General features: G+C 43.3%; 1 protein-coding gene across 9 annotated transcripts in view; it reads right to left on the reverse strand.

The window, feature by feature from the left end:
* atrnl1b (attractin-like 1b) overlaps positions 1 to 15,125 on the reverse strand; it is a 1,047,255-nt gene that overhangs the window by 646,158 nt on the left and 385,972 nt on the right. For all 9 annotated transcript variants that reach the window (XR_013579731.1, XM_078564667.1, XM_078564670.1 and 6 more), the window contains exon 20: positions 5,534 to 5,627. Coding sequence is in view for 8 of the 9 variants with exons in the window: in XM_078564667.1 (XP_078420793.1) it covers positions 5,534 to 5,627 (94 nt within the window). In the remaining variant the exon portion in view is untranslated. The remainder of the gene's footprint in view (positions 1 to 5,533; positions 5,628 to 15,125) is intronic.

A 15,125-nucleotide genomic window follows, 5' to 3' on the forward strand; every position in this document is an offset into this window, starting at 1 on the left:
GACCTATCTTCAGAAATTAATGTTTTCTGATCAAAGAAAAATATTACATTTTCTCTTGCAAATTAAAGATACTTATTAAAATCAGCCAATGATTTATCTTTTTGTCTGATAACATTTTCTTCCCAAATTGAGTAAACCAACTGAAGGGTCAAAGCCTACAACACATAGATAAATAAACTAAAGCAGTAAGCGGGAGAAGATGGCCTTTAAAAAAGTCTTAGCAACTAAGATAATTTATCATGAACTAACACACTGTTGCTTCACACATACCTATTTTTCACTAGAAATAATATATAGAATAAAAATCTCAATAATCATTTGAACTTCTACTTAACTAAAAAAAATCATTAAGTGCTGAAGGATCACCATTTGTCTAAATGGAAATGGTCCCTATTTTGTTCATGAATGTGAAACTGAGGTGTTCCACCATTTTCCAATTCTGTTGTGCAAAAGAAGCTCTGTATAAATTTTAAAATGATTGCTGCTTCAAGTCAAAGGCTTCAGATTAAATATTAGTTCTTTTATTACAAATTCTTGTTATTATAATTTACGTCTCAACCAGTTACTTAAACAAAAACAATATCCTAGAGTCTGCCTTGGGGTCTCTATCAAGTTACTTAAGTAAAGATATTTTAAAAGCAAATACTGAAGTTTAGGAATGATGAAAGAGGCAAGGCGAATAAGAAGAAGCAATGCAATTACATTTAGAAGGACTTCAATGTTTGGAGGAACTGGGCCAGTATCTGGCTTACCCAATTCAAAGCAGACAAACATAAAAAGCTTTCGTGATCAAGCAAAGAATATTAATTGAGAATGTCTTGAATGTCAAAGAGTGAAGTTGTATAAGTAGCAGTAGCAGATCTAATTTTGTGTAAAAATAAAACTATTAGCTCAATGCATGGTACCGTTAAAAAACAAAAATATGCTGGTGCGCATTATAAGTGTGATTGTATGTGAATCAGGAAGGATATTGTTATTGTAACTAGCACTGATTAGATCCCATTTGGAACACCATGTGCAGTATTGTTCACAATTAATAACTTATCCAAAATCTGCATACACTTCCTGTCTATAAATCCATTTGTTTTGCCAGTGTTTGAGACACATTTGTAAGATTTTGCACCATATTTTTTCAAACTTGAATTGACTTACTGCCCATATATCACACTTCACTTCTCTAGGAACAATAGTCGTGAAATGTTTCTTCATTCTCTTATGCATTATGTTTAATAATTTTACTGTTGTTTACCACATTCTTCAAGACATACCTAATTTGCATTATTACTATTTATTAATCTACCTTGCCTGACAAGCTCTAGCACTTCTACTTGTACTGTAGCCAAGAGGGTAATACGTGGATCACTAGAGGTAGGACTTACAGTAATAATACCATTGTGTTGCCCTGCAGAACAAAGAATGTATGGTGACAACTTTCAGCTGAAGAAGTGATTCACATACGTTTATTTTCTATAAACCCTGGAAATTAATCTGAGTCAATTATATACATTTCAAAAAATATTTCCAGGTGGTAGTCTTATTATCCCTTTATCTAGTTTTACCATTTTTCGAAGTTGCTCCAAAAGGCATGCTCTATCGAGTTATCAAATGCAAATATGCACTAAAATCCAATGTCCTCTTCGAATAATGGGGTGTGGCTACAGTGCAAAAGTACCAAAAGCCCACCAGGATATCGACCAACTGGATATTCAACATATGTGAGCCAGGCTGCAAGTGTCAGCAGCCAATTCAACCCGCAGGGATAGATAGTATAGCCAAATAAATCCTGTCCAGTATTTTATTGAGGGTATTTGGATAGTGATCAGGAATGGAAATTATGACTAAATTTTCACCTCCCTAGCTGTGGGCAATGAAGACAACTGTAGTTTCTTCAATGCCACTGATCATTACAGTAATCATCCAACTCACCACAGGTCTGTGATCAATGCTAGAACTCTCTGGGCTGTGTGTTTTAATCCCACATTACACAATTAATTTATGGACTGAGCTATTGATGGGGTGTTCCAAACTTATTTTGAAGACCAATTCCTCTGACTAAAAATGACTGAAACACCTTATGCTGACAAATGGAATTATATATATGCCCTCCTTACATGTACTTGCAAATAATGCATAATCTGTAGGCTGTTAAAATCACATCTACTCTGTATGAAACCATACGCGAGAGTGTATGTAAACTTTTTTTTAAATTAAGACAATATAGAATAGTGAGCATCATCTGAAAAACTTATAATTGTGGGTTAACTGTTACTGCCTCGTTCTTGAATTCATCTGGCAGAGGTTGTACTGTGCAGGATTCAGTGTTTGGAAATAAGCAACCTCTTAAAGGTTGCAGTTTCTTTCAATATTATTAATGGTTCACTGTTGAGGGTTCTGGAAAACATCGCATTCAGCATTTGAACACTCAGTAACAGTGATAAAATTACAGGCATTTATCTCTGAATTGTCACTCAATTAGGCATCAAAACCTCATTCAACACTATTAATTTTCATCAATTACTTGTTTGCTTTTTGAGAGATGATTGAGTCAGGATTTGTTATAAGCTGCATAAAGGAAATAAATGGACGTTTTGGTGCAAGGTCTACCAAGCAATGAAAATTTCCAAGTTCTTTATATACATCCATATGATGGTTGGTGCGTGAATAAATATTTGCCTTGCCAGTAACTCATTCATGGGATTTCAGGTTTAAAAAACTGGGTAATATATTTGCTGTTGTAGTTCAAGGGCACTGAAAAAATAATCCTTAATTCTGAAGCTGCCTGTTGCAACAGGGAAAAATCATATTTTAATAAAAAAAACAAAATGCCTGCCATTATACTACAAATTTATTTGTAACAATTGTTGATTGTGTCATGCCAGCCACAACCAGTTTTAAGAACACTTAATTTATATATATTTGTCAATCACAGGAATATTCTTAACCTTACCCACCAGCAATACCATATTATGCCATCATAGAGGTATGATCCCTATACCTGTAGGTCCTCATTTTGTATAATTCTGCCTTTTGTTTGGTTTAATGTTAACTACACCAGAAGAAGCTGAAATTCTCAAGAATTCCCAGTATTTTGTCCACAAAAATTGAGCTCACAGTCATTTTAAAAACCCACGGCCAGGTTCTTATGTCTTCCCCGGTGGATGCAGCGAGCCACTTAAACCTCCATTCAGTTCAGCGGGACCATAATATCCCACTGGGTAGGAGGGGCCGTAAAATCCAGGCCCAAGAGTAAAATTATTCTGTTGCACACAAGCAGAATTAAGGAGATAATTTATGATATGAGCAACAATTAATTCTTATTCATGAGCAACAATTAATTCTTATTCAATAAAACATACATATGATTAGATAACCAATATACATTTCTGACAACAACTAACCCCTGGGTGAGTTTGGCAATGTTACTTGAAGGGGCCAGAGTGGATTGACATCATTAAAGTCCATGGTAGGATGTTGCTGGTTCAAAATAGCTCCCATATTGGCATACAGTGCAATTTATGATTGGTGAAATGAACAAAAAGAAAATAGGCAATTACAAATTCGGAAAACGCGAAGACTACAAGCACTGAACCAATCATAAAGAAGAAAATTACATACACAGAAATATCACTGTATAATTTTATTATTTAACTCTGTGCAATGTATGTTATTTTATATTTTGCATTATTATTATCCATCCAATTCGTATTTGTTGTATTAACATTTTTAATTAAATAAACCCAAAGTACAAACAGTTATTATTGGCAATTTTCCCCATTTCATCATGGAAGCAAAACTTTCAGGGGTGCTGTCCCTAACATGCTTCTTAGGAAATCTGAAATCAGCTGATGCTAACTGGAACAAGTTAAACTTGAACAAAAAGAAATCTTACTGCTTTGCACATGTGTTAACCGTTGCAGCTTTCAGGTTTGAATATGTAGATATGTAGAAGGATGTGATTGCACTAGAGAGATTGCAGAGGAGATTCACCAGGATGTTGCCTGGGCTGGAGAGTTTTAGTTATGAGGAGAGATTGGATAGACTGGTTAGATTGATTGATTACCTTCAACAGCTCTTTGATCCTTTTGTCTGTGACATCTTTTGATTATCTGCTCCTATCACTGCTTGCTTCTCCCTACAACCACCCCAACCTCAACTTCTCTCCCCCTGCCTCCCCACCTTAAACCAGCTTATATTTCACCCCTCTTCTAACTACACTCAGTTCTGTTGAAGGGTCATGTGGACTCGAAACGTCAACTCTTTTCTTCTCCACCGATGCTGCCGGACCTGCTGAGTTTTTCCAGGTAATTCTGTTTTTGTTTTGGATTTCCAGCATCCGCAGAGGTTTTTTGTTTTTATTTGGATAGACTGGGGCTATTTTCCCTGGAGCAGAGGAGTTTGAGGGGGGACATGATTGAGGTGTATAAAATTATGAGGGGCATAAATAGGGTAGACAGGAAGGAACATTTCCCCTTGGTGGAGGGATCAATAGCCAGGGGGCATAGATTTAAGGTAAGGGGCAGGAGGTTTAGAGGGGATGTGAGGAAGAATTTTTTCACCCAGAGAGTGATGGGAATCTGGAACTCACTGCCAGAAAGGGTGGTAGAGGCAGAAACCCTCATAACATTTAAGAAGTATTTGGATGTGCACTTGCGATGCCATGGCATACAAGGCTATGGGCCTAGTGTTGGAAAATGGGATTAGAATAGTTAGGTACTTGTTTGACTGGTGCAGACTTGATGAGCCGAAGGGCCTTTTTCTGTGCTGTAGACCCCTATGGCTCTATTAAAATACCGACACTAGGTTTTAGAACTTAAAACATCACAAATTATTACTTCAAAACTCTATTTGCACAGTCACCAATTTTGTTGATCAATGTAGCAACCCATTTTCCTTTTTCTAGTAACCGAATTATTTTTACTTAATTCAACATGTCATATACATGCATCATTTGACTTACTCCTGCCAGAAGGGAAAATCATTTGTCAATGGTATTTAAGGTTACTTAATTTTCTCTGTCTATTGACTTAATTCAGGGCCAGAAACATTCTGTTATTGGTCAAGTTATATCACACAATCTATAAACAATGCTGGGTAATTTGAGAATTACTGGTACTGGTTACTTAGTTACTGGTAGCACATTCCAGATTAGAAATTTACCAATTATTTGAGTAAACTTGGTGATTTACAGAGTTAATCAATTTGAAATGTTAAATGTTTCTCAATGCATTCAGATAATTAAGTCCCTGGTCTCGTGCTTGTATTTAAAAAAATGTTGGTAACAGCAGAGAGTGAGAAAACTTTCGATTTAACATCACAAATGTGCTTCCTTCTGCTGCTGTATCTTTTCATATTTGTTTTTCATATGATCCAAAGCTAAAGCATGTTCACATCCTTAAGTTTTCATTTGCTTTGCTAGAATGCTCATGGCTCTGTTAGATTTAGATTTCAGAACCCAAAATAATGGATAATATTTCTAACACAGTGATTAAAAGCAATTAAAATAATTTCAATCAAGAGAATTTCAAATACTCACAACTGGCACTGATCTCCTTTGATTCCTTTTGTTGTGCAAAAGCATTTTCCTGTTTGGGCGTGGCAAGCATTTGCATGTCCATTGCATTTACAAGCTGTAAAATAGAGATATCCTTTTAAATAACATGCAATAAATCAAAATAAAAACAACAGGATACCTGGGAGTTAAAAGACTTAAATGCTTATCGATGAGCTCAAATATTATAAATTTCAGAACTGAAATTTGGATGTAATACCGGAGACAAAATCAGATTAGATCATTAGAGCATAAATACTCCCAAGAGTAAGGTACATGTTTATAGGAAAACAATATTTTATTTTCATAATACTAACTCGGTTTAAGGTTGGACCACTGAAGCATGTACAATAGAAAGGTTGTTTGTTGGTTTACACCAATAATCTCCTCACATATTACTGTGCCAATGGACAGGCAGAGATCAACAAGTGGACAATCATCACCAAGCTTCTTTTCTGCAGATTAGAACAGTTGGTTTCATAGCAGCATTATCAGAGGGCTTGGTAGGGCTTCCAGTTCTCCCAGATTGTTCAGGAGTCTCCCAGAATAGAGGGTTGCTCTTCTGGACACTGTGCTAGCAACCTCGGTGACAGGTGCATTATATTCACAGTTCGTAGAACTTTGTGGCTGAACACCTCAGCCATCTCTGTTGTATAACTGGTACTGCTCAAGAAGCCTGTCTTACCTTCTCAGCCATTCACTACCTCCCAGGTTGGCTCCTGCCCAACCAGTTCGATGACCTTTCATGTGATTGGTGACATGATCAAATCTCCAAGATTTCTCCGGAGTTAGCAAACCTATTCCCTCTCTGAACTCAACCTCCATTTCTTTCCAACTCCAATGTCTCTCACTTACTAAAGGTTACAGAACATAAAAGTTGCATGTTTATAATCAGGGCAATCATTTTGATTCTCATAAACAGATTGTACCTCAAAAAAAAGTGTTCTCAGTGAAGGTTGTGAAATTTGTCTGATAGCTTTTCTTGAAATAAGTTTGAATAATATTTGAATATAAAATACTACATGCTAAAAAACAAGTTTTGCTTAGACCAACTGACTGAACAACACTGTTACATTCTGGGAAATATGTTAAAATGGCACAATTCAAATTCAGCTTACACATCACAGCTCTGGGCAATAAAGTGACACAGGATTATAATCAGCATCTATTTGACTTTCTAAATATATTAGAATTGATCATTATTTTGCAACTAAGTAATTGTCATTGAAGGAGGTCCTTAGATTTACACATTTTAGTTCCACATTTCAAATCATCCATTCAAATAATCTTTTGCCAAAGATTCACAATCTCATTACTACTTTAAAAGGCCTATATAATAAATAATTTGATTCAAAAAAAACATCTGTATTATCCAGCTGATGAAGTATCCATGAGATAAAAATTGCAACTGAATGCTCCATGCTGTTGGTCATGATAAATCGGACAAACATTGTTTTGGAATGTAGACAGCGTATCATTTATTGCACGTTGCATTCTGCTAAAGTGCAGTTGTTCATAAAATTTGGGTGGTCTCCTTAAAGCCATAGTCCTATTACTGCTTGTACAGGACATCCTGAGTTTAAGTTGAGTTTAATTATTATTGAAGAGGCTTGCAATTTAGATGTTCCTTGTAATTTTCCAGCTGGGCATCAGAATAAGAAATGAATTCCTTTTTTTCTCTTTATATATCATACTACAAAAGGCTGGTGCACCTAAAAACCTTCATATGTAAAGATAAATATCTAGGTAACTCGTCAAATAGATTTTGGTCAGTTGCGTTTGAAACAGACCCAGCCCAACTTCTACCGAAACCATCATAAATGCCTTGGTCACCTCCCCGGTTCAATTAATGCTCCCCTAACTACAGCCTCATTTGTCACTCTCTACATTACCGTCTAGTCAAGTGACACCTCAAATTCAAAATCTCATCATGTTCAAATCCCTTCACGGTATCACCCCTCCCTATCTCTGTAACCACCCCCTACCTGAAAGTTTTGACAGAATTCTGCACGCAACAGTGTTAACGTGCACACGGGTGCGATACTCTGCATTCCAAAGTGATCTTTCAGTCATCATTAGACATCTGAAGGTGATCAAGTGAAGTCACTGACCTGAAATGAATTCACACATCACTCAAATCACATCATTTACAAACATTTATTTGCCTGCAAGCGTTTAGCTGACATCATTGGTGCTCAACTGACATGGAATGATGCCGAATCAGCTCTCAGCTATCTTCAACTGTGCTCACTTTAGGGCTGTTTAAGTGCTCACAGATAGAAATGCATAAGTCCCTGCAGTTTCTGGAAAATGAACTAAATCCCAACAGTGTGGTTCAAGTGCACATACTTGGAAATTTCACCAAGTCCCTGCAGTGTTTTAAGTGCAGGTTCTGGCAATTATTAGGGCTGGCCACGAGTCTACCTCCCAATTTCTGGTGTCATGGAAATATACCCTCAAACCCTTGGCATACCCCCACCCTCACCGACTAATTATCACCTGAACTCCCACACTACCTCCTGAACACCCCCAGAATCACCCCACCCCCTCAACCGCCAACACGTTCCCCACACCCACCTGTCCCCCACCACGAAGTGGGACTTTGGATGGTTCTGACTTTCTGCAGAACAAAAACAGAAAACTCAGCAGGTCTGGCAGCGTCTGTGGAGAGAGAGATGGCACTTCTTTGGAAGCGCCCTACTGAGTATTTGTAGCATTTTATTTAGCATTTGCAGTATTTTGTTTTCATTTTCTTCGCAGAAAACTCCCCCACCCCTTCCAGGTTGGGGGCTGGCCAGAACCAGAAGTGACATTCGGGCAGGCTTAAAGTGATATCAGAGGCCTGTTCAGCACATTTCAAGCCTGTGTGGGGTCTCAGAGCACTTAAGTTTTAGATTGTGGAGGCTGAAGGAGAGAGAGAGAGACAAGGAAGGAAGGAGACAGACAGAGGGAGGAGAAAGGGAGCAGGGAGGGAGAAAGCAGAGAGGGAAGGGAGGAGAGGGAAGAAGGGATGGAGGAGAGGGGGAGAGAAAAGGGGAGGGAGGCAGGGATGGAAAGAGAGAGAAACATACAGACCGGGAGAGGAAAACAGACCGGGAGACAGGGACAGGTACAGGCAGAGAGAGAGAGATAGAGAGACACACTCACAGACACAGTAAGAGAGAGACAGAGAGAGAGAGAGAGCGTGAAACAGAGATAGAGAGAGATAGAGAGAGACAGGGAGCGAGAGAGGGAGGGGGCGAGAGAGGGAGGAGGCAAGAGAGGGAGGGGGGCGAGAGAGGGAGGGGGCGAGAGAGGGAGGGGGCGAAAGAGGGAGGGGGCGAAAGAGCGGAGAGAGGGAGGGGGAGGCAGAGCGCAAGAGAGGGAGGGGGCGAGAGCGCGGAGAGAGGGAGGGGGAGGCAGATCGCGAGAGAGGGAGGGGGCGAGAGAGGGAGGGAGCGAGAGAGGGAGGGGGAGGCAGATCGCGAGAGAGGGAGGGGGCGAGAGAGGGAGGGAGCGAGAGAGGGAGGGGGAGGCAGAGCGCGAGAGAGGGAGGGGGCGAGAGAGGGAGGGAGCGAGAGAGGGAGGGGGAGGCAGAGCGCGAGAGAGGGAGGGGGCGAGAGAGGGAGGGGGAGGCAGAGCGCGAGAGAGGGAGGGGGCGAGAGAGGGAGGGGGAGGCAGAGCGCGAGAGGGAGAGAGAAAGAGAGAGAGAGCGAATGAGAGCGAGTGAGAGCTAGAGAACGAGTGAGAAAGAAAGAGACAGGGATAGGCAGAGAGAAGAGATGAGGCCAAGAGAGGGGGAGGGAGAGAGAGAGATAGGGAGAGGGGGAGGGAGAGAGAGGGAGAGACAAAGGGTAGAATTTTCCATGTCCGCTGGTGTTGAACATGTTTAGCAGTGTGAGTGAACAATACGGCGAGATGCCCAAAAATTGATTTCACAACATCGCGAAACCAGTTTGCAATCATCCGCTCTGCCCGTCAATAGCGGGCCACATTTCCCGCCGTCCGAAGTCAGGATCTTCATTGTAATACATCCGCATATCATTTTAAGCCCAGCCGGCCAGAATCATCCCCCAGTGCTAGATCATCCGAGCATGTCAGCGTGATTGCATGCCGACATGTTTCATAACAGCATATTCAAGGCGTGCACTTGGTGAGCTGCACTATGAGGGGGACTCAGAGGTGAGTGCGCAGTAACGTTGCGCAGCACTCGCCAGAGTCACCTGTTGGACTTCAAGGTTAAGGCTCCGCGCATTCAGGCAAGGCACTGGCAAGTTGCTTTTTCCCATCTGGCTGATAGTGCGGTGCCGGGGCAAGGGCTGCTGTTGAGGCGACTTGGGGGATGAGCAAGGGCTGCACTGCAGTTGATGGTAGTGAACAAGCATCCAGGCATTAGGGAATCCTTGTAGAAAGCGACCATTCCTCCACAGCTGAGACAGTTCAGATGCAGCCACATTGATATGCTTGGAGTCAGGCCTCTAGCTTATCTGCCCACTCAAGCATCACAGCGGCATGAATTGGCACCAAGTGCTCCTGAACTTCTCAGCCCTTGGGTACAGACTGCAAACTAATGAGCATTTTAGTGGACTGCAGAACAGTTGGACGACTGGGAACTCTGAACAATCTCCTTGCTAAGGCTGGCCATGGAGCAGTCACGGATGCAGGCACGTACAGCCCCTTGCAATGTCATCATTCAGGTTTGGACAAGTCTCCTCCATGGTTGAAGCTAACAGTGCAGCCTTGCAGTGCAGGTTGGGAGAATGCCTGTGCCTGAGCTGAGAGCACAGCATGCAGTCCAATGGGCAAAGCTGCTGCCAATTGGTCAGGTGAAGCAGGGCAGAGGTGGGTGGGGTTTCGGGCAGTCATGCAGCGCACTAATCTCTGGCCATCCAAGTGGTGGCCAACACTCTCTGGGAAGCGTTAAGGGGCCTTCACACTTAACCAGGACAGGTTCTTAGTACACCCATGCTAACACACGTGTCTCTCTCTTTCATCCTGCAGGAGTACATCATCATGATCATGGAGCCTGGTGAACTAGTTGTATGCCTGGTGGCCTACAGAGAGTGAAGGCAACGGAGGAGAGTGTGACTGGGGCTCCTGGCTGCGCAGAGGGAGCAGCAGCAACCTCACAAAGGTGTGGCTGGGGCTCCCGCACACGCCGCCAAAGAGCCAATCGGTCAGGCGGAGTGGGGCGGAGTTGGGTGGGGATTCAGGCAGCCATGCAGCACACTAAACTCTGGGCATCCAACTGGTAGCCATCACTCTCAGGGATGCGTTAAGGGGCCTTCACACTTAAACCAAGAGAGGTTCTTAGTGCACCCAAGCTAACCCACGCGTCTTTCTCTTTCATCCTGCAGGAGTACAACATCAGGAGCATGGAGCCTGGTGACCAAGCTGTATACCTCGTGGCATACAGAGAACAGAGGCAAAGGAGAATAGAGTGACAGAGGCCGCTGGCTGGGCAAAGGGAGGAGCAGGGAACCTCAGGAAGAAGGGGCGGCTGGGTCTTCCACACGGGCCACTTAAGAGCCACAGCGAGCCGTCGCTGGTTGGCGCCTGGCTAGACCCAGGGTCTATAGATGCCGCCTTTCATTTCTGCAGATGACCAAGAACCAGTGTCACCTCAGACTACTCATGTCTAGACAACTGGTCAGTCACATTTCTCAGCTGTTGCAGGATTGGCGCTACATGGAAGCGAATCGCATCCACTGCCCATGGCAGTGAAAGTGAACGTGGCACTCATTTTTTACATCAGTAGCTCCTTTCAGGGCACCACAGGTCATCTCTATGGGATATCGCGAGCCCCCACCCAACAATGCATCCATGAGGTCATGAATGCCATCTTCACGAAGGCACACAACTTTGTGCATTTCACCCGGGACCAGGAAAGCCAGTATGCAAGAGCTCTAGGATTTCCCAGATCTCAGATTTCCCCACAGGTGCAGGGCGCCATCAACTGCACTCAGATCTCCGTCGCAACAAGTGGTCAAGTATGTCAACTACAAGGACTTCCATTCGCTGAATGTTCAGCTGGTGTGCAACCACCACAAACACATGCTGCAGGTCTGCAACAGTTCCCAGGAAGTATCCATGACTCCTACATTCTCAGTCACAAATCACTTACGTCTTCCAGGGTCGACAAAGGCTGCAGGGACGGCTCTTCGGGGGCTACCTGCAGAGGGCATGGCTGATAACACCGTGTGGTGGCCTCAGATTGCAGCAGAGCAAAGGCATAATGAGGCTCATGCTGCAACTTACACCTTGGTGGAGCAAAGCATTGGGATGCTGAAAATGAGGTTCTGGTGCCTGGACGTACCACAGAGGGTATCATGCATCGTCATCACGTGCTGCGCCCTTTACAACCTGTCACTGCAACAGGGAGTGGAGCTGGCTGAGGAGGAGATGGAGGTCTCCTTCGATGAGGGGGACGTCAATGGGAATGAGGGTGAGGAGGTGCTCGAAGGCAACGATGATGCCATTGCACTGGCCAGACGAGGTAGGCTTGCTTGGGAGGCCCTCATAGGTGCTAGATTTGTGGAGGATGATGACGACATGCTGAGAGGAGACACCATAGATCCTCACATTGCATCTGTGAACGTTTGACTCCAGTCCGGCTGATGGCAGCACGCATATGCTCTGTGCTAAAGCTCCTGTCATGGAGGCACAACGGAGGCCCTAATAGTCACCTAATTCCAGTAAGATGATCACAACATGCAGTGAGGACGCTCCATAGATCTTCACATAGCCTCTGTGAATGTCTGATTCCTGTCTGGCCAAGGGCAGCTTGCTTATGCTCTACGATCAGGTTCATATCATGGAGACACAGCCGTGAAACTTTAAATGCACCTGATCCTTTGTCAGCCTTCAGCATCTGACCCCCTCAGGAGCACAGCATCTCTGGCCACAGATACTGACGAGATGGGGACCAGCCCCACCTTATAGATGCTGCAAGCACACAGAGAATGACTGAACTCTGAGACGGCTGCCCACAACATTCTGGCAGCAATGACAAGCACCATTGAGGTGCAGGCATCACTAATGTGTCCAGTAGTGTGAGGTCGGACCCATCACTTTGATCTGAAGGCTGCACACAGCACAGGGAAGAGACGCCTGCCTTTATCTTGTGCAGAAACATAGATTTCGTCTGAATGACACGAACACTGCCCATCATAACAAGGAGCCATAGGCAGGGAGACATTCTTGGGAATTTATTTACAATAGTGAACAGTATGTAGAAGTGATTAACATCCATGCCCAGTCTATGCAATTACATCTTCTTAACCTTCCTAACCCTGCTGCGTCTTGGTGCTCTCCTGACATCCACAACTGAGATGGAGGCAGTCTGCTGACTGCTATGCCGTCTGTGATGACCTTCACTGGAGAGCCGAGACATAGAGGGCCCCGGCCTGCTTTCGGGGTTGGGTCAAATACAGCATGAAACGCCATCATCACAGCCAGCGGGTAAAACATCCTTTTTCCTGCCCACTACTGCACTTTGGGCAGAGTCGTTCCAGGTTTGCACTGAGAGAGAGAGAGAGAGAGTCAGAGGGACAGAGAGAGAGAGTGCACGAGAGAGAGGCAGGCAGATAGAGGGTGAGGGATCGAGCTTGGGTAGAGGTAGCAATTCAAGGTGTATAGTCAAGACAGGAGAGCAAAATAATAAGATGAGAACTGAAGGTCAGAGAATGGCAGGAAGGGACAGAGAGAAAAAACCTAAGAACGCATCAACAGTCAAGACTAGATGTTGCAAAGGTAATAAAAAGACAAAACTGAAGGCTATCTGAATGCATGTAGCATTCATAACGTAAATGAATTGATGGCCCACAGTGAAGTAAATAAATATGATTTGATAGCAATTACGGAGGTGGCTACAGGACAACAAAGATTGAGTCCTTAATATTGAAGGGTACATGACATTCAAGAAGATTAGGAAGCTAGGTAAAAGTGGAAGGGTGGCACTGTTAATCAAAGATTAATCAATTGGTGCAATAGTTAGAGATTACCTTGGTTCAGGAGATCAGGGTGCAGAATCGGTTTGGGTGGAAATGAGGAATAGTAGGGGGGAGAGGTCAATCATGGGAGTGATCTACAGGCCCCCTAACAGTAGTCACAGGGTAGGACAAAGTATTCAAGAGAAAATATAGTGTGCTTGTGATAAAGGGACAGCAATAATCATGGGTGGTTTTAATCTACACATAAACTGGAAAAATAAGATTGGCAGTAGTAGCCTGGATGAGGAGTTCTTAGAATGCTTTGGAGATAGTTTCTTAGAGCAGCATGTTCTGCAGCCAACCAGGGAGCATGTTATATTAGACTTGGCATTGTGTAACGTGACAGGATTAATTAATGGCCTCAGAGTAAAGGCACCCCTAGGTTGCAGCAAACACAATATAATTGAATTTTGCAGAGAAACGAGTGGGTCTAAGACTAGTATCTTAAAAGTTAAATAAGGGCAACTATGTGGGGATGAAAGCTGAGCTAGCTGAAGTGAACTGGGAAACAAGGCTCGAGGTTAGATCATTAGAAAAGCAATGGCAGACATTTAAGGGGATATTTCAGAGTATTCAGAATAAGTACATTCCTACTATTAAGTAAAATTCTAAGGGGAGGACCCACCATCCGTGGTTAACTAAAGATGCTAAGGAAAGCAACAAATTTAAGGAAAAAGCATACAACTCTGCAAAGATGAGTGGCAGGACAGATGATTGGATAGAATATAAAGAATGGCAGAGAATGACTAAAAGATTAATCAGGAGAAAGATATTAGAGTATGAGAAGAAGCTAGCTAGAAATGGAAAAATGGATAGCAAGAGTTGCTGCAGGTATTTAAAAAGGAAAAAAAGCAAGTAAAGTGAATGTTGGTCCTCTAGAGAGTGAGTAGAGTCTTAAGAGAGGTGGCTAATGAGTTAATTGATGCGCTGGTGTTAATTTTCTAAAATACGCTAGATTCTGGAAAAGTTCCATCAGGTTGGAAAGTAGCAAATACAACCCCTCAATCCAAGGGAGGGAGGGAGGCAGAAAACTGGAAGCTATAGGCCAGTTAGCTTGAGGTCTGTTGTGGGGAAGTTATTAGAATCGATCATTAAGGAGGTTATAGCTGGGCACTTAGAAGTGCTCAAGACAATAGGGAAGGGCCAGCATGGTTTTGTGAAAGGAAAATCATGGGCAGAATTTTGCCCTTGATTGGCGGGCGGGCGGGTCCGACCGACTTGGCAGCGGGTGGGCAGCCAATCGCCGCCGCCAAAACGGGCCCCGCTGCCATTTTAAGTGGGCAGGCCAATTAATGCCCACCCAGCGTGTCGCCCAACGGGAAGCGCTATGCGCTTCCTGTGCGGGCCGGGGGGGGGGGGGATTTCCCAACTGCCAGAGTGCGCTCTTTCACTCATGCGCGCAAAAGAGCGCACGTCTGCCTGAAGCTAAGTGCTGCCTCAGGGAGATCGCTGAAAGTCTGTGAAACTCTAAAAATAGAAAAATTTAAAAATCATTAACATGTCCCTCTCATGCGAAAATGTCACACGAGATGGAACATGTTAGTGAAGAACACAAACGCTTTATTAAAAGTTTTTAAACCCGATATCAAACTTCATCCCGCCACTGG

The sequence above is a fragment of the Cetorhinus maximus genome, chromosome 20 (genome assembly GCF_964194155.1).
Source record: "Cetorhinus maximus chromosome 20, sCetMax3.hap1.1, whole genome shotgun sequence".
Classification (NCBI taxonomy): Eukaryota; Metazoa; Chordata; class Chondrichthyes; order Lamniformes; family Cetorhinidae; genus Cetorhinus; species Cetorhinus maximus.